The sequence below is a fragment of the Carlito syrichta genome, unplaced genomic scaffold (genome assembly GCF_000164805.1).
Source record: "Carlito syrichta isolate Samal-C Ts95f unplaced genomic scaffold, Tarsius_syrichta-2.0.1 Scaffold303985, whole genome shotgun sequence".
Lineage (NCBI taxonomy): Eukaryota > Metazoa > Chordata > Mammalia > Primates > Tarsiidae > Carlito > Carlito syrichta.
The window spans coordinates 315,360-340,002 of NW_007248081.1; the positions used below are offsets into that span (position 1 = coordinate 315,360).

The window sequence follows — 24,643 nt, forward strand, 5'->3', positions numbered from 1 at the left end:
GGTGTGGAAGGACTAGGAAAGCACTGGAAAGTAATGGCTTGTCCTTTAAAAATATCAAGTTAGTACATATTTGAAAACATTAATAGCTATTTTGTTCCAGGGAAGTTTTAATTAATATCTCATCCATTTAACACACTTTTAGAAAGGACAGCAAAATGTTCTAAAGTCAAAGCATATTTTCAACAAACGTTTTTAATAAGCAATATTACATGTCATAAAAGTTATGAATCCTGAATGATAATTAAGACATAAATAATAGAAAGCATATCCTAAAGTCAGTGTCGAAATAAGGAGGTAAAGAGAAATCTTAATATCCTGTCTTACACTTTTTGACTTCTTATTGCAAAGTAATTTTGAAAAAATTCTTTTAAGAGGTACAAGGAGGCACGTCTCTATGAGGCAAACTGTTTAAAAAGTGCATCCTACTATTATTCTTCAACTACCAAAGGGATGTTTCTGTGATGCCCAATATTGCTGATTTCCTCCCCCCCAGAGTTGCAAGGAGCCATCTAGATATCTCTGCCTGTCAGACATACCCTCATACCTCCTGTTCTACTCCCAATACCTGATATAATGCCCACCCACTCTCATACCTCCTTTTCTACTCCCGATACCTGATATAATGCCTACCCACCCCCTGGGTCTCACCTGGCAGAGACAGTACTCACTGCTGAAGGTGAGCTTGTGTAGATCCTCTCTTTCTTTTCTTGGAATTCTTTTCATATGAATGCCTAATCATTCTTGAGGTTTAAAAAAAAAAGACCCTTAACTCGTCAGAGCTTATTTCCTTTTTACAGTCTCATAGTCTTGAATATTAACATTGAGAAGGTAATAATCATGCGGCAAAAAACAAAGGTGACCACCCCAAAAAACGGAAGACAGATCTCTTATAGTACACTCGAAATGTGATCCTCCAGATCAAATGTCGACCAAAGTTTTTATCTGGAAGGTTGAAAAGGTTGTGTCATTATTTGTGGAAGAAATATCCTAAGTTGTAGAAAAGAGGTGACTACCTCTTCCACTATGACAATACAACTGCCCACACTACACTAAGTTTTCGGCAGTTTTTGGCCAAAAATGGCATGACCCCCGTGTCTCACTCTCTTTATTCACCCAATCTTGCCCTGAACAACCTTTTTTTGTCTTCCCAATTGGAAAATGTCCGCAAAGGGAAATGTTTGGCTAATGTGGAAGAGGTGAAACAAAAAACAGCAGAAAGACATCAAAATTGATGAGTTCAAACTGTTTTGAGCAGTGGAGAAAGTATCTCGTTGGGAGTACTGCACCAAACGGAGATTACTTTGAAGGTGACTGAAGTTTACACATGTAAGAAATACACAACTTTTAATAAATAAATTCCGGGGGTTTTTTGGGTTCCCCTTGAACGTCAAAGAGTGGAAACAGAGCGAAGGGCCCTACACAGCACTCTCTAATAGAATTGTAGAGAATGACAGAAATAATCTACATGTGTTATCCAATATGGTAGCCACTAACCACATATGGCTCTTTAGTAATTAAAATTTGTGGAATTTTTTCATTTAATTTTAACTAATTTAAATAGCCAAAAGTAGCTAGTGGCTTCAGTATTGAACAACACCAGGGAAGAAAACAGAGAGAGCTGCCTGCATTACTTACCTTCCTGGCATTACTATCCAAGAGAAAGGAAGTAAAGAAAGAAAAAGAAAGAGAAAGAAATACAAGAATGTAAAACACGTGGGAAAACCTTTATTTTACCTGCTTGTTTCAGAAGTCATCCCTACTATTATCACTAGAAATCTATACACGTTGTTAATTCACAAACTCTTTTTAACCTAAGACTAATTTTTTTTTAATTTTTATACATAATAACATACGCGTTAAAAATTTGAAGCAAAAGCACACAAGAAACTATTAGCAGAAGTTCACAACTGAGCAGGAGGTTTGACTACCAAGTGACAAAAATTAAAAAGGCTTCCGCTTTTCTGTTTATATCCTGAGAATTTCGGACTTTCTGACATACGCATGTAATACTTTTATAATTTAAGATTTCTCATTGAATTTTTTTTTCTGGTATTAGACTAGCTATTCCCAATAACCATCCCAAGAACAATCACTAAAACATTATTTTAAATTCTAATCTGAGGTGACAAGAAAATAAAGTCTCCTTAAAAGCAAAATTTAAAGACAGAGAGAGGGAGAGAAGATTCAAAGAGGCAAGCCAGCCTCAAACTCTTTTTGCTCTGTGGGACGTATATGGAGCCCTTATGCAATACTTCCTTCGTGACTGCTATGCAGAATACAAGAAACAGAAAATAAAACTAGTCCTTGCCATCAAGCTTAGAACATACCAGCAAAAGGCAGGGTTTTCAAAGAGCCACACCTTCAGTAGGAAGATAACTGAAAGTAATGCTTCTCAATAAAGACTATAAGAAAAACTTGTTCTGAGAATTCAAAATATAAGCCAGATATATGTAAGGTGCAAAACGCCCAAACTAATAATCTGAGGTAAAGGTTATACTGGGTCAATAGTGTCCTTAAACTACCGATAAAAAAACACTAACCCAATCTAGCAGAATGAATCATCAAAGTAAATCTCAAAGAAAAAATTCCAAACAATTGGAGGTCTTAGTCTAAAATTATAAAACAAAGAATATGTCATAAGCAAAAGTAAAAAGAAACAACCAACAGCAGGATTAGATCTGAGAAATCTTCACTTATTTTATATTGTATAACTTTACTTCTGATAGGAACATCAAATATATTTTAAAAATAAAAAACAGGATATAAAAAGTACATGACTTCCAAAACATACTAAACGACAAGAGTTTTAAAACAAAGCTAAAGAGAAGTTATAAGAGTGAAATTATAACAATGAAAATTAAAGATAAAATGTGTAGGTTAAATAGCAGATTAGACAAAAGTAAAGAGACAAGCAGCAAACAAGATCTAAAAAATATACCCAGAATGTAGTAGGTAGCGACAAATAAATGAAAAGTATTAATGATAGGATAGGAAATAGTGTGTGAAGTAAGAAGGTCTAACATATACAAAATTAGATGGGAAAAGTCAATATTGAAAGAAATAATGGCAAAATTTTCACAGAGTTTATAAGACATTAATCATATTTAAAAAGCTTAAAAAAAAAACCCTCGCAAGACGATAAGAAATTCTACCTAGATACATAAAATAAACTCCAGAACACCAAAGATAAAGAACACATCATAAAACAGGAAAGAAAGAGAGAGGAAGGAAGGACAGGAGAGAGGGAAGCCAGAGGGAGGGAGGGAGGGAAAGAGGGGCGGGGAAGAGAGAGGAGGGGAAAGAGAGAGAGGAAAAGAAAGGGTAGATTATCTGTAAAGGAATGAGTTTTAGATAAAAAGACGACCTCACAAAAATAGCAATGAAAGCCACAAGAGAATATAATATTTTCATTGTGTGAAGAAAAGCTATCTGAAACTCTCAATTTCATGCCCTAGGAAGACTATCCCTCAAAAGTAAAGGCAAACAAAAATCTACCATCACACTTTCACTAAGGGATCTTAATAATATACTTAAAGCAAAAGCAAAATAGTCAGAGGAAAACAATACCAAAACCCAAAAAAGAATGATGTGTTTTGTGTGTAAACAGATATACTATATACATATTTGTAGTTTAACTCCATAATAGTAATATCTAATTTATAAAAGGACACACTAAAATATTACTCAAAGCAGGCATACAAATCAAGAAAGAGGTAGACTATATTGAAGTGTTCTTTGGTTCAAGAAAAGACAAGAGATATTGCCTTTTTGTGTCCCTTTACGTATATGCATGTTAAATTTTCTTTTTAAGTGTGTGCGTGTTAAATTTCTCTTCTAAGATCAGAAAAGATCATTTTTCTTCCAAATTAGTAAATGAAAAAAAATAAAATTAGAAATTAAAATCTATTCAAAAGAAGTTAAGGAGAAGGAAGAGGAAAAGGAAGAAAAGGAAAAATCTGAAAGAAAAAGAGAAGGAGAACCTGGAAAAAGCATAAGTTCAAAATTCAAAATGAAATGCCAAATGTAAATTTAAATATATTCTCACAATTGATACTAGGTTTTACTACCATGTTTTACTACCAAAGATAATCAGACAGGATTTTTAAATTATTCAAATGCTATTATAATGAATATTTCTAAAATGTAAGTAAAGGTATAAAAATGGTTAGCTGTGCTGAATGTGAACAGCTGCATAAATATATGAAATATAGTTTTGAGAGGAAAATACAAGTCTCAGAAGACTACATGGAAAATGATTTACATTAAGTTCAAAAAGCTGTAAAACCAAACCACATATTAATTATGAATACATATATAGAAAGACTATAATGAAAATAAAAAGAATGATGAACCCGAAATTCAGGGCAGTGGTTAGCACAGAACAGTGGGGAGGGGGTAGAGTAGAGATTCAAAGTTCCATAGGCAATATCCTGCTTTTCGGCCTCATCGTAGACAATGGATTCTTGTCTTACAGTTGTGACAGACAGTCTTTTGTTATGTGTTTCATAATTTAGAAAAATAATTTTCAAAATACTATAAAAGGTCTAACATATACAAAATTAGATGGGAAAATTCAAAGTATTAGTAATTGCAAATTTTTGGTCTTCAGATCATGTTGACAGCAATGAGTACACTGATCTCCCTACTTGCCACAAGCTTTTCTTATCTCTGTCTTCACACATGTGACACATGGCCCAACATAGATTAACTTGAAAGTCAAGCTCTTCCACTTGATTTGTGTGTTAAATCCCAGAAATGCAGAAAAATCAGATTCTAAAAATGACAGTGATGAAATGGAATGACATCCATATTTCAAACTGCACTAGAGTGACCCAAAACTTTACTTGCTTTAGTGTAAACACACACTTGTCTGCAAAGTTTTTCAAATTGACTTTCTCAATTATAGTTATCAACTTCATCAAACCTAGTTTCAGTCTCTCCTTAGAAATCTTCTAATGAAAAGGTAACTTTAGTGAGAAAATATTTGTTGGAAACTTCAAAATGCAAATTTTAACTGTGATTAAAGGAAAATAGTGTCTAAAATCACAAAACACAAAGACCTGATAAGACTGAAGCTTCTGTGACAGAGATCTGGCCCTTTATAGGTAAATCAAATTGACAAAATGAATATGCATTCTATTACTAATTTGCTATGTGCACAGATAGGTATGATCTATCAATGCCTGATATCAATCATAACGATGCTAGTATCTACCTTCTTATATTTCTACCCAAAGGTATTCCATAATTTCAAATATAATTACTGACCACATCAAGGTCCACTAAAAGTAATATTTGATAATTTTAAGAAGTTGTCTTTCCCAAAACTAGGTCAAAACTGACACCAAGACAATATATCTCATCAGACAGGAGAACTTTGTGATCTCCACAGCAAATCATCATAAAACAAGGCAAAAGATCTGGTACTTAGTGTACAGGTTTCCCAGAATTCACTAACTAGTAAAAGGTGGACAGGACTCATAACTGCTAGGCAGTTTCAGAAGATAAAAAATTGCTGTAAAAATACACATGAAGAGAGACTTCATGTGGAGGAGAAGGAGTCTCCTTTTTCCTGGATTTTGGATTTAAATAAATCCTGATCCTAAACCAGCAATGGAAAACCAAGATTAATCAATTCATTTGTTTCTTTTTTATTCTATTCACAGACATTTAAAAATTATAACTCTTTTTAACTTTTAACGTCCTCAGTGGTATCACAGGCCTAACAATGATCTCAAAGGCTTTGAAAAATGAGAATTCCTTCTAAGAATTTAGCCTCATACTGTATATAAGCAAGACAATATGAAAAGCTGACTGTGTCAGCAGACATACCATCACCAACAGGAAAGTGCAAAGATTTCATCACAGGCATACCTTACAAGTTTTAGACACCCAGCTAAGTCATCCCTCTAACTGGAACACTGAACAACAAAAACAAAAACTCAAGTATCCTCTCAATTTTCCTCTACTTCAAGTGGCATAATTTCAAAAAAAAATTACTCCAGTGATAAGATTTACCTCTCTTTTCAACTAAAAGAACTACTTCGTGGAAAATATCATGGATTCCTAATAATATATTCTAGAATTCTTGGAGAAATAATTAAACAAGTTTTTGGCTTCTTAAAAAAAATAAGATTCAGATAAAAGAGACATGTAGCACAATTTCACAGTATTTAGAGGTAAAATTACATTAAATTATCCTATGCATTGTAAAATGTATTGATTCATACATAAAACCTTCAACGTTGTTTTCTTTTGTTATTATAGTCATCCTCTCAAATTATAAAAAAGGGAAGGAAAAATGAGGGAGAAGAGTAGAATAGTAGTAAGGAAGCGTCTACTTCAAATTATCTTAAACTATAGACATTGCCAGTGCCCAGTGGCCAACAGATAAACTGAAGAATGAATGAAGTTTCTCCTCCTTAGAACCCAAAATACTCTCTTCCTACATTCAAACCCCATAGAAACAGGGTTTAGACCTGCTTGGTTTACTCAAACTCCACACCTAACATTTAGAAACTAACATGTGCTCAATATATATCTTATAAATGAATATATTTTACAGTTACAGATTAAGCTGGAAACTAAAGGTCTTCATTTATTAATATACCTGTGAGATAAACTCTCTAATCCATTCTCAGTTTCTAACTGTAGTCAAGGTAAGACTGAAGAAGGCTAAAATTAAATCCTTACTGGTTCAATCAACAAATCTTTATTGAGCATTTCCTACATGCTAAACACTATGCATGGTAAAGAGAGGTAAATAAGGCATATGAAGGCCCTGGATTCATAGCCACAATTAGTCTACAGTCTAGAGAACAGACTGGAAGTGACCAAATGTGAGAAAATAAACATAAAACTGAAACATCCTAAAGAATCTGTGTTTATTCTTCATACTCCTTAGTTAAACCTTACTTATTCTCACATCTCAGCAGGTAGGCTCTTTCTATTTTAAATATTTGTATGATCAAAGATTTTTTTCGTACTATATCCAAACATCAGAAACATCACACCCAAAAAAAAAAAATACTAATCAAAGAGAATATCAAATAAATTATTCTCCACATCATTAACCCCCATTATAGAAAGCCATTCAAGCATTCAGAATACACACACACACAGACACACACGGACACACACACACACACACACACACCTATGTGTATACATGTATACTGTTATGCAGAAATAATCATTTCTTTCTTATACAACAAAAAACCAAAGGGTTCTACTTTAGACCCTTGCAGCACTGAAATTCTCTGATTCTAACTATTCCGATGTTTCATGCAACAACTTTTGCTTTAAACTTTTCAAGAATACTCTGGTTTACCCACCTACCTAATTCAGGGTTAGCATATAACCTCTCCCTTCAGGATTCACAATAAACATAAACAATATACTTTAAGTACACCTTGTTTGTATTTTTAACAAGTCTGCCTCCTATCACACAATAATATCACAAGTTCAAATATGCTCAGTTTGGCCGGGTGCAGTGGCTCACATTTGCAATCCCAACACTTTGGGAGGCCAGGATGGGAGAATCACTTGAACCCAGGAGTTCAAGACTAGTCTAGGCAACATAGTGAGACCTTGTCTCTACAAGAAATTAGCCAGGCATGGTGATGCATGCCTGCAGTTCCAGATACTAAGGAGGCTGAGGTGGGAGGTTTGCTTGAGTCCAGAAGTTGATGCTGTAGTGAGCCAGGATTATGCCACTGTACTACAGCCTGGGTGACAGTGAGACCCTGTCTCATAAATGATAGCCAGATTAGATAGATAGATAGATAAGCAAGCCAACCCAGTTTATCCAAATACATTTACATTGAATTTTAAGTGTTTTACCCAATTATCTCTTAGAAGCACTAAACAGTAACCCCATTCCAAAAGTCTAAAAATTGATTTACAGACACACCTATGGTACTACTGCCAAATAAGATATATGATACCCACTTCAATTTGAACTTCATATTTAAAAAATTTTCCAGTATAAGTGTGCCTGAACGCAATTTTACTGGGTATCCTGTATTTTATTTGGTAAATATAGCAACACTAACCTATGGAGTCCTGCAATGACACCATTTCACACAAAGAACAAAATTAATTAGTGGCGTTTCTTACAATTTCAAATAAGAATCAGCAAATATACATATAACAAAATTGAGAGTGCAACTCAGTCATTAAATTAATAGTTTCTGATTATGATAGTTCTCTTTTAAAAAAACACCTTATATGGGGAAAAACAGTGATTTTTCTTTAAAGTCCATGAGCAATGCATCATTCAGTAATAAATGCAAATAGTACTATTGAGACTATATTTCTTCATGCATTAAATATTAGGTATTTAATTTTTACTCTGAGAAATTGTTGAGGTATACCAGCTATTTATTTGAAGGCTTTATAAAGTGTTAAATTAAAATGACAGATCAATAGCATCTGTTTAATTTAGTAACATGCCCTGCTGATGTCCAAATAGATGAATTACCTCACAGGATTACTGGTCAAAGACACACGGAGGGACTCCAGGCACATGACAAGTCTCTCATCTGCAGACCCCATCTTCAGCTCATGAATGAATTCCTGAGGTGAGATCTGTCGGCTACTCTTAAGACTTCCCTATAAAAGAAGTTAAAAAAAAATTTTTGATTCATACTTCATGAAGGTCATCCAGATTAAAACACAAATTAATCCCACCTCTCATAGTAACAGCTACACACAGCTACTATGATTAGTATTCATTTAAGGAGATGATTTCCTTACTTCTGCCTCTAAATCTATTAATCCATAAGTTGTGGTATTCATAAAAGACAGTAATATAACATCAAAGGGTTTGTAAATTAAAATAACTGTTTTTCAAATGTAAAAGGTAATGGAGAACAATTAAGTGTGTATCATAGGAAATATCTTAAAATATAGTAATATCTTTTCACACAAAATAAACATCAAAATCAATACAAGAAATACCCTGTTAAAAATTAGTACTCTAACAACACAGAAAAAGCTATTAGGGATTAATCCACTGAACTACCATTAAAAGCATAGTTCTAGGCACCATAAACACAAAACCTAAGCCTAGAAAAAGAAACAGAGGCAAGAAATGCCGTATAATTCCTATAACACAGTATCAAGGGACTCAACGAAGAACACCTAACTTAGCAGAATACATCAGGGAAGCCTGTGTAACAGGGGAAAGGTAACTAAGAATGAGAGAGGCAAAAAATTAGAAAAGACTACCTTCAAGACGAAAACATGTACACATGCGCATACAAAGAAAGACAAAACACATGCAACTGAAGACAGAGGCCAGCTCATAGAGTGATAGAGCACTACCACACTAGCTTTCCCTGGGAAGTTCTGGAAGGGTCATGCTAGCACAGTGTGAAATATGGATTATAAGAGTTAGAGCTCATTATTATTAAACATTAAGTGCCTAATAAATGCTAGGCACTGTTCAAAATGCTGAGAAGAGAGCAGTAAATAAGAGATGAAAATTCCTACCTGCATGTAGCTTTATTCTAGTGGGAAGAGACAGGCAAGATATGAAATAATTAAAATGAATTGCCTTGCAAATAATAAGTGCTATGGAGAAGAATAAAAGCGAAACAGGGAATAAGGAGCACAGAATGAGGCATACACAAGTAATCTTAAGTAGAGTGGTCAAAGAAAACCGCAAATGTTGAGTGTTTAAACAGAGTCTGGAGGAGGTAAGACAGCTAACCATGGAGATAACTAGGGAAAATGTGTGACAGAGGAGACTGCAGGCTTCAGGGCCGCCAAAATGACTCGATTGTCTACTCTAGGTCAGAAGCAGAGAGGCCTGTTGTGAAGGTTTACACATAGCTTCTCTATGTCCTAGCAACAAGGCAAGTCCTGAGCATGTCTATTCAAATTACAGATTAGACATCCCAGGGCTGGAAGGGAATGGTGCCTTTTCAAAAGCAGGTAAGTTGACATGGCAGAAAACTGGGTGTATTTTTACATGACTTCTGTTTTTATTCATTTGCTATAATGTTGTTCAAGAAAAGAATCCCAGTAAAGCAAAACAAATCAGCACTATGAAGATAGGCTACTTTTGTTCACATCAATATCAAAGTAGTAACTCATTAAAGCGAATTCAATGACAAAATCTCAAAAGAATTAAAAATAATAAAGAAAATAAAGTTAAAGGGGGAAATGGTAAGAGCAGTGAAAATGAATATGCAAGTATTTTTATCAAAGTCACTGATATCATTAAAAAGAATGTATCCACCTTGCATGGAAACAGCACTCATCAATGTCCTTTTTTTTTTTGCTTTATTTATTTATTTTTAATTTATTTTAAAATTATGGGGTATAGTTAAGGGTTAGGTATGCAAATATTCATCGTGAAGGTACCCTTGTTGATGGGGTGTGCCCCCCTCCCCCTTTTTTGCTTAAAATTATCAAAGTATTATACATCCAACAGAGAAAACTTGGAAAACATAGAAAAGCAACAGAAAAAAAAGCTACCTCAAAATTATTATTATTATTAAGCTGATACTTCTATGTAAAGTATTTTTCATAGATACATACAGAATGTTATGTGTGTATATGTACTTTAAAACATATATTGTACTTATATAAAGATTATACACTATCTATTGTTCCACAGGCTACTGTTATCATTGAGCACTGTTTCAGCAACATATTCCACTTTCAATAAATAAATCTTACAGCATAAGACTTTTTTCTGCCTAGACTATTGACTTATTTACCTAATTAGCCTCTTAGTATTAGGCAAGTAGATTGTTTACAATTCTTTTTATTATTCTTTTTTTTCTGAGTCGAAATCTCACTCTGCTGCCAAGGCTACAGTGTAGTAGCACACTCACAGCCACCACAGTCTCAACCTGCTGGGCTCCTTCCAGACCATCCTGAGACTCCGGGTATGTGTCATCATGCTCAGCTAATTTTTTTGATTTATTGTAGAGATGAGGTCTCACCATGTTGTCCAGGCCAGTCTCAAAAAATGCTGGACTCAGGCAGTCCTCTTGCCTCAGCCTCCCAAATTGCTAGGATTACAGGCATGAGCCACTGTGCCTGGCCTATTTACAATTTTTTGATTTCATATGTTTTTCAAGCTTCCTGGGCATGCTATCAGACCAATATTTTTGTTCAAAAATATAGCAGTGAAAGTTAAACACATGATCTCTTGTAGATCATTCTAAATGTATTACTGAATGATTATGGTTATGATAGAATCAAAATAAACTGCAATTGAATGCATACATTATTTTCTTCAAAAATATATGAGTAAATACATGTAGAAACTACTTTTTTAAATATAAGAATAATAAACAAGAAGTGCATTTGGGTAAAAATAAAAGAGGCATTAAAAGATTTAAAAAAAAAAAAAACAGGAGTCACCTATAACACATTTCAGTCCAGTCTCACAAAGGCAATCACTTGTAATTGCTTTAACAGATTCTTCTGATAGTTGCTTAATATGTCTAAATAATGTACCTAGTCTGTTATCTTTAGATTTCTAAATTTTCACCATTACCTTTGACTTCTATCATGAAGGAAAAGGATTTAATTATGTTAAAGCTGTGGAATCCTTTCTCTCCCATCCTCTGAATACAATTATGGGCAAACCCATTGGACCAAAAGATGTCATTACGTAAAACAGCGAACTGAACCTACATTTTATGTGGTCCCCACAACAGAGTACATACAGCAATGAGTTCAGGCATCCAAAATCTTAGTAATGCTTTATTTCACTTTAATGACACTGAATAGGCCATTATATATCCCCATTCATAACCCCATTCAGTTGCTATAATTTCTATGCTGATCATACTGAATGCTTTCTCCTTAAAACCTGGAACAAAAGAAATATGTCTGGGCTGGGCACAGTAGCTCACACCTATAATCCCAGCACACTGGAAGGCCAAGGCAGGAGCATTGCTTGAGCTCAGGAGTTCGAGACCAGCCACAACAAGCTTGACCAAGACAGTCATTGTGCTGACCTACCCGCAACCAAGAAACACGCCTAGGGTAGTGGCCCTCTAAAAGCACTAGAAAACAAAGCCAATCAACTATACAATAACATATACCATAGTCATGCCCACAGAGGAAAAAGAAGAGAAACTCAAAAAACCCCATCAAAATGATAGCAAATTCAAAGAGAAAAGCATTTGTTTCCTAAGATGAGAAGGAACCAGCACAAGAACTCTAGCAATACCAAAAGTCAGGGCCAAATGATAACATCTGCTTCCTAGCTATGAATCCTAACCAGAATGAATGAGCGAAATGTCTGACATGAGAGATGAAAGTCAGAATATAGATGGGAAAAAAACTCAGTGAGAACCAAGAGAGAATGGAAATCCAAAATAAAGAGGCCAAGAAAATGGCTAAAACTTTCTTACCAAGAAAGAGCCAAAACTGAACTTCTGGAATTGAAGAATTCACTTAAGAAATTTCAAAATACAGTTCCAAGTCTTAACAACAGACTAGATCAAGCAGAAGAATTGCATGCCTTGAAGAATGGTCCTTCAAATCAGTGCAGTCAGGCAAAAATAAAAAAGAATTTTAAAATATGAACAAAGCCTTTGGGAAATATGAAATTTTGTAAAGAGACCAAATCTATGATGGAATTAGCATTCTTGAGAGAGAAGAGAATAGAAACAATTTGGAAAATGTATTTGAGGACATAATTCTGGAAAAATTCCCCAATCTTGCTACCGAGGTTGACTTGGAAATACAAGAAATTCAGAGAACTCCTACAAGGTCATCCCCAAGGCACATAGCCATCACATGATCCAAGATCAATGAGAAAGAAAAAAATCTCAAAGACAGCTAGAGAAAAGGATCACATACCTTCTGTTGAGCAGACCCAATAGACTAACAGCAGACCTCTCAACACAAATCTTACTCAGCAAAAATCAGAAGAGATTGGGGGCCCATTTTTAGCATTCAAAAGGAAAAAAAAATGTCAACCAAGAATTTCTTATCTCCCAAACTAAGCTTCATAATGAGGGAGAAATAAATTCTTCCCCAGACAAGCAAAAACTAAGGGAATTCATCACCACCAGACTGGCCCTACAAGAGATGCATAAGGGGGTTCTAAACATGGAAATGAAAGAACAGTACTTGCTACCACAAAAAAAAAAAAAAAAAAATCACATAAGTACCTCGCCTACATAGCTATAAAGCAAACACACAGCTAAGATTACAACTAATTAAGAACACTACGACAAGAACAAAACCCCACATATCAATATTGATCTTTAACGTCATGGACTGCCCCAGTATAAGACATAGAGTGGCCAACTGGATTAAAAACAAGACCAATCCTCTGCTGTCTTCAGGAGACCTATCTTGCATCTAATAACACCCACAGGCTCAAGGTAAAGGGATGAAGAAAGGTTTACCTTGAAAATGGAAACATTTTTAAAGCAACAGTTAATATCCTGATATCAGTTAAAATGACTTAAAACCAATGACAGTAAAAAAGGACAATGTGAAGTATTATGAATTGAAAATAGAGACACAACATACCAAAGCCTCTGGGGTGCTGCATAAACAGTCTTCAAATGAAATTTTATAGCTAAACACACACACCAAAAAGGTAGAAAGACCTGGAATACATTTGGAAAATGTAACATCTAACATCAAACCTAAAGAAATCTAACATCAAACCTAAAGAAACTAGAAAAACAAGAACAACTTCCAATGCTAACAGAGAAAAGAAATTACTAAAATCAGGAAAAAACTAAATGAGATTGAGACTGAAAAAACCATACAAAGGACCAATGCACTGAGAGACCAGTGACCAAATTAACAAGAGAGAAAAAATTTACAACCCAGAAAAACCCTGATCCAGACAAATTCATAGTCAAATTCTACCAGATGTACAAGGAAGAATCTGTACCAAGTCTACTGAAATTATTTTTAAAAAAATCAAGAGGGATTACTCCTTAATTCACTCTATGAAGTCAATATCACCTTGATACCAAAATCTTAGTAAAGACACACACATGAAAAAAGAAAACTACAAATAACCCCGATGAATATCATTGCAAAAATCTTCAATGAAATTCTAGCACAAGGTATCCAAAAGCACATCAAAAAGATCATTCACCATATTCTCACTCACAAGTGGGAACTAAACAATGATGCACACAGTCACAAAAGATAAGAATAGACCCTGGGGACTTCCAAAGGGAAGAAGTAGGGGGATGGACAGAGGTAGAAAAACTACCTATTGGGTATCATGTTTACTATTTGGGTGTCAGGTCCAACACAAACCCAAACCTCACCATCATACAACATACCCATGTATCAAATTTGCACATGTACCTTTGAATTCAAATTTTTTTAAAGTTCCAAATTTGTCCATTCAAAAAATTAGTCAAATAATTTTTAGAACGCAATAATTTGCATTCCCAAATAATATAACATTTTAATAGCGTCCAAAAAAGTAATCACTAAAAGATTTAACAAAATAAATACTTAAAAACTGAAAACCGCAACACATTTGTGAAGAGAAATTAAAGACAACCATATAAATAAAATTGTCAAATCATGTTCATGGATCAGAAAGCTTTTTTTTTTTTTTAAAGATGTGGGTCCCTTTGGTCCCTGTTTTGCCTGGTTTGAGATCAGGTACCCTTATTGGTGTTGTACCCTCCTCCTACCCCAGCAGTATCCCGCTACTGTCAATTCCTTTCTTATAGTATTATGGTAAATGGTAAATGTTCTATGTTTCTATGATAGATTGCTGAGTATTATTGACTCTAAATCCATCCAAGTTGCTGCGAAATCCATATGTTTGCCCTTCTTTATGGCTACGTAATATTCCACTGTGTATATGTACCACATTTTTTAAAAATCCAGTCTAGTTTCGAAGGGCAGTACAGTTGGTTCCATGTTTTTGCTATTATGAATAGTGCTGCAATAAACATGCATGTGTATCTTTTTTGTAGAATTTGAGTTCCTCTGGGTATATTCCCAGTAGGGGGATTGCTGGGTCATATGGAGGTCAATTTCTAGTTCCTTTAGAAATCGACACGCTGTTTTCCATAGAGGTTGAACTAGTTTGCGTTCCCACTAGCATTGTAGAAGCATTCCCTTTTCTCCACATCCTCGCCAGCATATGTTATTGTTTTATTAATGATGGCCATTCTTACTGGGGTTAGGTGGTATTGCAATGTGGTTTTGATTTGCACTTCTCTGATGATTAGTAAGGCTGAGCACTTTTTCATCTATCTGCTGGCTGCCTGTATATCCTCTCTTGAGAAATGTCTATTCATGCCTTTTGCCCACTTTTTAATGGAGCTGTTTGTTTGTTTTCCTTGGCACACTTGAGTTCCTTGTAGAACCTGGATGTTACTTCTTTGTCAGATATATAGTTGGCAAACGTTTTTTCCCATTCTGTGGGCTGTCTCCCCACTCTCTTAATGGTTTATTTTACTTTGCAGAAGCATTTCAGTTTAATGAGGTCCCACTTGTCTATCTTATCTCTTATGGCATATAAAACTAAATTTTATTAAGATATCCTTAAGCACATTTTCTAAAAAATTATCTATTGATTAAATATGATTACTGTCAAAATCTCAACAAGTATTTTGCTTTGTAGAAATAGATAAGTAGGTTCTAAAATGTATATGGAAATGAGGAAGACTTAAAACAGTAAAAACCATTTGAAAAGAACAAAGCTGAAAGGTATATACTACCTAATTTCAAGATTACTATAAAGCTACAGTAATCAGACTAGAATGGTATATGCACTACTGGAATAGAGAAGATTCCAGAAACACACTTGTACCTACATGGTCAGTAATTTTCTAAAACAATGCCAATGTAATTCAGTGGGAGAAGAAGAATCTCCTCAACAAATTGTCTGGAACAACTGGACATCCATATGCAAAAAAGTAAACCTAGATCCTAGAACTACATATCGTAGCTAAAACTATGAAATGTCTAGAACACTGGTAAAAATCTTCACTGCCTTGGAGAAGGCAACATTTCTTAGCTAGAACACAAAAAATTCTGACTATAAAATTAAAATATTAATAAATTGGAATTCACCAAAATTCAAGGCCAGATGCAGTGGCTCATGCTTGTAATTCCAGCACTTTGGGAGACCGAAACAGGAGGAATGCTTAAGGCTAAGAGTTCAAGACCAGACTAGGCAACATAGAGAGACCTCATCTTTACAAAAAATTGAAAAAAATTAGCCAGCCTAGCAGCACGCACCTGCAATCCTAGGTACTCAGGAGGCTGAGGCAGAAGGATCGCCTGAGCCCAGGAGGTTGGGGCTGCGGTAAGCCGTGATTGTGCCACTGCACTCCAGCCTAGGCAACAGAGTTAGATGTCAACTCAAAAAAAATTTTTTTTCTTCAAAAGTCTCTTTTATTAAGTTAGTTTCATTTAGAAAATGAAAGGTAAGACACAGAGTAAGAGAAAATACTGATGATTCATGTTAAGAACAGTAAAAGATCTGTGATTTTACCCAACTTACAAGCTAAATGAGCCTGTTAACTATTTAAAGGATGCTGGAAGAAAACATAAAACTCCTGGGTTAGAGACAAGGGGGTTCATTATGCCCATATTGCTTCCCTAACCCACCAAGTTCCTAGAGTTAAGGCTGGGCTCATGACAGACACCTGAGCGCACAGTGGACTGCACCACAGGAGAAGAACACTGAGCCTGGGGTGTTACCATTTTATAGTGAGCAGTAACAAGCTGCTCATCATCCAGAGGGAAATGCTAATCTCGCCTCTCATGGCTGCTCTCTGCATGTACAACCCTGAGAAGCAGGCTGAAGAAAGAGCATTCGTGGTAGAGCCAACAAGAAGATGTAGGGAAACGCAGGGCCCAAGTAGACTACATCGCCCAAGGATAAACATATTTCATAGAGAACTTCATTCAAAATTCAACTCCTGCAACGCAATAGTAATAAGACACACAACCCAATTAATAAAACATTTAAAACATCACAAAAGGAGATCTCATGAGGATGTGTTCAAGCTCACCTGTAGTCAGAGAAATGTAAATTAAAACCACAAATGAGACAACACTCTGCACTCCCTAGAGTGGAGTGGATACTCCAGGGACTTCTCTGCACTGCTAGCAGAGACATAAAGTGGCATCGTCATTTTGAAAAATATTTGGCCATTTCTTATAAGTAAATATCTGCTGCCCATATCATCCCACAAGTGCACAAGGACTCTGCATTTGTGCCTGAGAATTCTGCCTCAAGCCCTCTCCCCTCTCGCCCAAGCCTTAGACATCACTAGCACCCTTCCTTCAGCCTGCTCCTAGACACTAGCTAGACCCAAGCTGAGAGTGACTTCTGGGAGGCCTTTCATGAGCCACACACTGCGCTCCCACAAGCTAAGGATTCACTTTTCATAACACCCACCATTCTGTATTAATTTGTAGTACTATTAATTAAAGGACATATGGAACACCTGCTGTATGCCAGGAACTGTTTACATGACGTAGATACAAAAATGAAATAAAAATCAAAGATGACTTCTGATTATGTGGTCTAAGCCAAAACGTGATGCCACTACTTAAATGGAGAAGACAGAATAAGAGAGTGACAGACAGGGAAGTCGCCATTCAAGAGTCACTAGTCTGAGCAAACAACATCTTTTGCTCTGAGAAAATAATAGTTGTGCAGAGACCAGACTGAAGAGAAGGAGGGGACACGGGAAAAATAATGTCACGCAAACAGAGCAAATATAAAGCACTGCCGTAGGAACGAAGCTGGTATATTCAAAGGACAGCAAGAAGCCTCATCTCATTCCCAGTGAGCACAACAAGTAGTTACAGATGACAAGAACAGATAGGACACAAGCCTGATCCTGGAGGCAGCCAGCTGACAAACTATACAAGTGCCAAATGTTTTTGTATGACCGTTGGGTTAAGAAGGCTTTTTTACATTTTTAAAAGTTTGAGAGAGAGAGAGAGAGAGAGAGAGAGAGAGAGAGAGAGAGAGACACGAGGAGAAGGAGGAAGAAGATGAAGCAGAAGCAGCAACAGCAGAAAAAGCAACTGAGACAATGTAACAAAAAAAAAACATAAAATGTTTACTAGCTGGCTACTTTTTAAAAAGTTTCCCCAGGCATGATGGCTCATGCCTGTAATCCCAACATTTTGGGAGGCTGCAGCAGAAGCACTTCTTGAGCCCAGGAGTTTAAGACCAATGTGGGTAACACAGAAAGACTTATCTCTACAAAAAAGTCAAAGAGAAATTAGCTCTGGGTGTGGTGGTGTGCACCTGTAGTCCTATATACTTGGGAGGCTGAGTTAGAAGAATCGCCCAAGCCCAGGAAGGTCAAGGGTGCAGTGAGCCATGATTGTGCCACTGACCTCCAGCCTGGGAGACAGAATGAGTCCCCCAATTCAAACAATCAAACAAAAAAACCAAAATATTTGCCAGCCCCTAATAGGGTCTTATAAATATGGTAAAGATGTGAGGACTTTAAGATTTTATTCTGAGTAGGGTGGACAAGTATTGGAGGGTTCTGACCATGGAAATTATAAAATCTAATAACCACCATGCAGCAACAGCCTCCATGTGTCAACACATGAAATGAGGAGTGCAGTTAGAAGCTACTGCATCATCTGGTTAAGAGTTGGCCGCAGCCTGGCTTGGGATGCCAGTATGGAAGGCTTTAGATTTATTCAACATGAAAGTGAGTTCTGAATGTAGAACTTGATAGTTTGGGTGTGAGGGTAAAAGAAGTAAAATTCAAAGATGCTGATCAGGTGTTTGTTCTCAACAAGTGAATGGCACTGCCACCTACTGATCACTGTGACTCTGACAAAGCAGCTTTAGTGGTGGATTAGGAATAAGTCTGATCATAAATTAAAAAGGGAAAGCAAGAAGAATGAACAATTCTTGTGAGGAGATCGTCTGTGAAAGGGAACCAAGAACCAGGGCAGTAGCTAGAGGGAAACCTGAGATGTGATTTTTTTTGTAGGGTAAGCAGAAAAAACCATGATAATGTCTGAATGCTGATGAGAATGACCAAGCAAAGAGGAAGAAACTGACAATACAGGGAGGTAGGCACAGATGCAAGAAAACAAACCAAAAAAAAGTCTTGACAAAATGATAAAGGATATACCCTGCAACACAAGAGAAAGGACTACCTACACAGTTGCAAAGAAAGTTTATTGCTGTAAAAAGAGCAAGACAAAATTTAAGGAACAGATTCTGGTGGATTATTAGCTCTAATGATTAGAAAATGAAGCATGGCAGTTCTGTTGTGATTACATCAGCATTTTCAGTGAAAGAAGCAGCAATATAACAAGCTAAAAGTAGGGACACAGCTGGAGGTAAGAACTTGTTTTCAAGAAGTGTCACGCAGCAGGATACGTGAGAACTGTTAAGGGCTCACTTGTTGAGCTGTGGGCATTCAGGAGAGACTAGTCAGTACAATCATCTGCGTCCTCCCACATGTGGCGGTGCTGAGGGATAGATGCAGAAGTGGTGACAATTTAGTTTAACCAGGGTGGGGTTTATATGAACTAAGAGGCAAACAAACAGGTGGCTTGTGCAAGAGAGTGAAGAACTGTGGGTCTTGCGTCGACAAGGAGAGAAGTGAGGCCATGGCAGGGACGGGGAGGTGACAAACGTGAACAACGTGGAGTCAGTGGATCAGCACTGCCAATGGGATTAGAAGATTCCTGAAATGGGAATATTAAGGAAGTATGGAACATAGATATTACCCAGGAAAGGAAATATGTAAATCACATGCAGAGGTAGCATTTTTACTGTCCCAAGAAACAAGTGGCTGAAATAGGGTGAAAAACAAAGTTCACTGGCAGTGGTCAAATCAAGTAAACGAAAAAGTGGAATATTGGCTGGATCACCTATGTGAATGATAAAGCCATTAAGGACGATGACAGTGGTAGTAACAAAAAGAAAATCAATACACTAAGTGGCCAAATCTTCTAAGAATAAGGAGGAGCCTACCAGACATGCCAGCATCCCTGTGTGATGCCATTTTCTCCACTAGAATACATCCTACAGGGCAGTGTCAGCTTCTGCCTAATTCATCACCAAATCACCAGGCTCTTGCAAAAAAAGCCTGGCCTTCAGTGAATGAATGAGGTTATAATACAATGGAAGGTATTCACAGACTAAGGATTAAAATAAGAAGGAGAGGAGATAAGTCACAACAACACAAACGCACACACAACCCAAAAAATTTTAAATTCAACACATAGGAAATAGAGTAGATAGATAACTGGGAGATTCGTTTCCAACACAATTAGCCCCCTTTTATTATACTACTATCCAAGCACAGGTATGAAAGAAAGAAAATTGAGGGGAGAAAATATTCTGTTACAGGAACAATCAGAAATAGCTCTTTAAAGCCCAGTTCTGTGTTTCTTTCATTTTACATAACTTCAAAGGAAGTTGGAAGTGTGGGGGGGGTACTCACAGCTGCATATCTCTAAGTCCATTAGCCATGAAGATGAAAATACTTAGAAAGCTTTATCCCCTGTGGTATCAAAACACATTAGTGAGATAAGGATGTCTGCCTGACATCTCAAAAATTAGAAGGATATTTATCCAACATAATTTTTAAATCTGTTTAAATCCCTTAGTAAATTTTATTCTAAAATACCATATGGAGGATAGAAAGAAAAGTACATAGATTACTCTTATCATATTCTTATTAAATGTATTCTAAGGTACAAGAAGTACTATACCCTTTTCCCTTACTATTTCTCCTTCTCTGAAACCATTCTTTCTTTTCCTATGTAACTACTAAGGTCAGTCACCCTTTCCTTTGACCTGTCTTGAACAGATTCTTCTGTCCCTGTATACAAGCCTATGTTTCATCTCAGTTCGGGAATAAGACTTATTCAACATATGTTTCCCCACTGTCAGTTCTGGCGTAAGACTTATTCAACATATTTCCCCACTATTCTATCTCGTTTGTTTGCAAAATAATTTGGAATTCCATTTCTAAATTATAGAAATAAAAATATACTATATTTCTAGTTACTAGTGGAAAATAATAAAGAACTAACCTCCTTTCATTTTTCAAATAATTGAATGATTTTTATACAACCATGAAGAATCCACCATTTAATAATGACAATTTTTTAAGGATAATAAAAGTAAAAAAATTTTTAAAACTAAAACTAGAATGTCTGCACACTCTGCAGGAAGATGACATTACAGAATGCCAATGTGGATCAGGATAATGGCCTCCTTTGTCTATCTAATACGGTATCTAACACATAGTAGTTGTTTAAAGCAAAAGTTTATCTAGATTATCGGAGACATCAGAGGGATCAGGAATCATATTCTTAAACATCATTCAAATTGCTAGACTGTTATGTAACTCACTAAAACATAGTTTATTTCTCCTAGAATGTACCAAAATTCAACTGCAACAAAAATTCAAAATGCAACATCTTCAACTGCAGGTAACAGTCTAATCTTTAAATCACCAGCATTTTTTTTTTAACATGGAGGTCCAAAATATATAGCTTCAAGATATTTAAAATGTTAAAATATTGGGTAACTGTAAGAATAGGTTGAAACCTTAATTTTTATGTGAAAATTAATTACTAGATTCTAGATCCTTCTCCATAACATTTACCTTATAATTTTAAGCAAGTAAGTTACGGAAAACAGAAAAATGCTATTCACATAAAGACTAAAGAGTAAAAGAGCTTAAGTTTTGGTACTAATGAGAGAAGAGTATATGAGCTATTGCATGGGTATGTGGGACTAGTTCTGTGTCTGGGGGTTTCTATCTCTTTGCACTCAGATGTACTTCTCTGAGGGGATACCATAAATCTCGCAAATCACTCAATTGTCCCCTCTCAAGGGATATAAAGAAATTTCTAGTGATTACACCGGACAAACTTATACCAGCGCAAATTTTTTTAAAGGTATGTTTCCTTGAAGCCAACCATTCAAATTGCACCAAAAAAAAGCAAATAAAGAGATGGAATATATACCGAAATATACGAAAAAATATCCTAGCATCATGTAGAAAGAGAACATGTGAAGTACTTTCATGATGGTGCTGACACTTCTTAACAGAAAGTAGTAATAAAGAAAAAAAAGGCAGCTGAGAGTATACCCTTTGTATCTGATGGCATAACTTGAAAAGATAGATAAGCAAGTTAATGTAGCCTTCAAAGAAAGAGATTTGCCAAGTTGAAGGCAGATCATATTGAAGAATCGAACAGCACACATCAAATATGTCTATCTGCACCAAGTCAGAAAAGTAATATTATTTTAATAAATTTCATTTCATAATTTACAATTAGAAATTTTTATCTGTGTGTTTAGTTTGCAGGGCAATGGCAAAATGAAAAGACAAAAGTGAGAGTTATAAGCATCAGCAAAGATGAGTTAAATTTAGACTTTTATACAGATAAGTTAGCAAAACTAAATATTGATGTGAAAGAAAGCAATAGTAGAAAACTGGTGGGTGTAATATAAAAGTGACAGCAATGAAAGGGTTAGTAGTTTTGAAAAAGTAGAAGACAGCATATCATCAAGTGAAGAATGGGAAGAGGTTACAGAAAAAGACAATCTTACAGCAAGAAAAAAATTTGCTGTACATCCTCTAGCAACAATACCACAGATAGCAAGTAATATGAGAATGGATTGACTAATTTACTATGTAGTTTACAAATGATTTAGTGCACAGTGTAATAAAAGAAACAAATCGTTATGCAGATAAAAAAAATAAGGATAAAGCAGCCATCACACAAAACAATTTGGCATAACTGGCATGACATTGACCAATAGGAATTTTTAGCTTTTATCATAGTTATACTAAATATGGGAATAACACAATTACCAAACCTGCAAGAGTAATGATCAACTGCTTTCAATAATAAAATTATCTTCTTTTTGGAAACATTCAGTAGAGAAAAGTCTATGCAAATCTTCTGGATGTTTCATTTGAAGACATACTAGTTAAGTGATGGGATGATTAGAACCTGTATTAAAAGGCCAATAATTAAATGCAAAGAATGAAGTAACAACTGACCCCAAAGAAATACAAAAGATTATCAGGTATTACTGTGTACATGTGTATGGAAACAAACTCAAAAACCTAAATGAAAAGGAGGATTTCTTACGTCTCACAAGCTCCCCAGGTTGAAACAAGAAGAAACAAGATCAAAAATAGATCAATAACAACCTAGAAAATCAACTATGTAATAAGAAAACTGCCTACATACAAAAGTCCTGGACAAGATGCCTTTCCAGCAGGATTCTACAAAACATACAAGACAATGATCAATCCTACTGAGAGTATTCCAGGCAATCGAGAAAGATGGAACTCTCCCCTGATCATTTTATGAAACTAACATCACATTGACACCCAAACCAAGTAAAGATCCAACAAAGGAAGAGAACTAGAGGCCAATATCCTTGATGAACATTGATGCTAAAATTCTCAACAAGATCCTAGCAAATGGGATCCAACAAAAATCATCCATCTCAAAAATCATCCACCATGACCAGGCAGGCTTCATTCCTGGGATGCAGAGCTGGTTCAACATCCACAAGACCCTAAATGTGATTAAAAATAGCAACAAAAGTAAAAACCCAAACCATATGATTATATCATTAGATGTGGAAAACGCTTTTGATAAAATCCAGCACCCCTTCTTGATAAAAACCCTCGAACATCTAGGCATAGATGGAACATACCTCAAAATCATAAGTGCCATCTATAATAATCCCACAGCCAGCATACTGCTAAACAGACAGAAATTGGAACCATTTCCCCTGAAAACCAGAACAAGACATGGCTGCCCACTCTTTCCCCCCTGTTCAACATAGTGTTGGAAGTCCTAGCTAAAACAATCACACAAAAGAAGGAAATCAGGGGTATCCAGATATGAGAAGAGGAAGTTAAGTTATCCCTCTTTGTAGACAATATGATTCTGTACCTCGAAAACTCAAGAGAATCTGTGAAAAACCTCCTCGCACTGATAAAGGACCTTGGCAAAGTCTCAGGGTATAAAATAAATGTACAAAAGTCAGTTGCATTCCTATACACCAACAATAAATAGACAGAAACACAAATAAAATGCACAATCCCATCCACAATAGCCACACACACACACACAAAAGAAATACCTGGGCATCTTCTTAACCAGAGAAGTCAAGGATCTTTACAAAGAAAACTACAAAACAGTGCTCAAAGAAATCAAAGATGACACAAACAAATGGAAAAATATCTCATGCTCATGGATTGGAAGAATCAACGTTGTAAAAATGTCCATCCTACCCTAGGCAATCTACAGATTTAACACAACACCCATTAAATTACCAACATCAATCTTGTCAGACCTGGAAATGACAATACAGAAATTCATATGGAAATGATCACGAATAGACAAAACAATCCTCAGCAAGAAAAAAACAAAGTGGGAGGCATCACACTCCCAGACTTAAAGCTTTATTATAAAGCTACAATAATCAAAACAGCCTGGTACTGGTACAAGAACAGACATACAGAACAATGGAACAGGAAAGAGATTCCAGAAGCAAAATATCAATTTCTCAACCAACTCATCTTCAACAAAGCGTCCACCATCAATCACTGGAAAGAGAACCTATTCAGTAAATGGTGCTAGGAAAACTGGCTGATGACATGCAGAAGATTAAAACAAGACC

General features: G+C 35.8%; 1 protein-coding gene across 4 annotated transcripts in view; it reads right to left on the reverse strand.

The window, feature by feature from the left end:
• DIAPH3 (diaphanous related formin 3) overlaps nt 1-24,643 on the reverse strand; it is a 398,317-nt gene that overhangs the window by 240,343 nt on the left and 133,331 nt on the right. For all 4 annotated transcript variants that reach the window (XM_008059267.1, XM_008059270.1, XM_008059269.1 and 1 more), the window contains one exon: nt 8,483-8,613. In XM_008059267.1, coding sequence (XP_008057458.1) covers nt 8,483-8,613 — 131 coding nt within the window. The remainder of the gene's footprint in view (nt 1-8,482; nt 8,614-24,643) is intronic.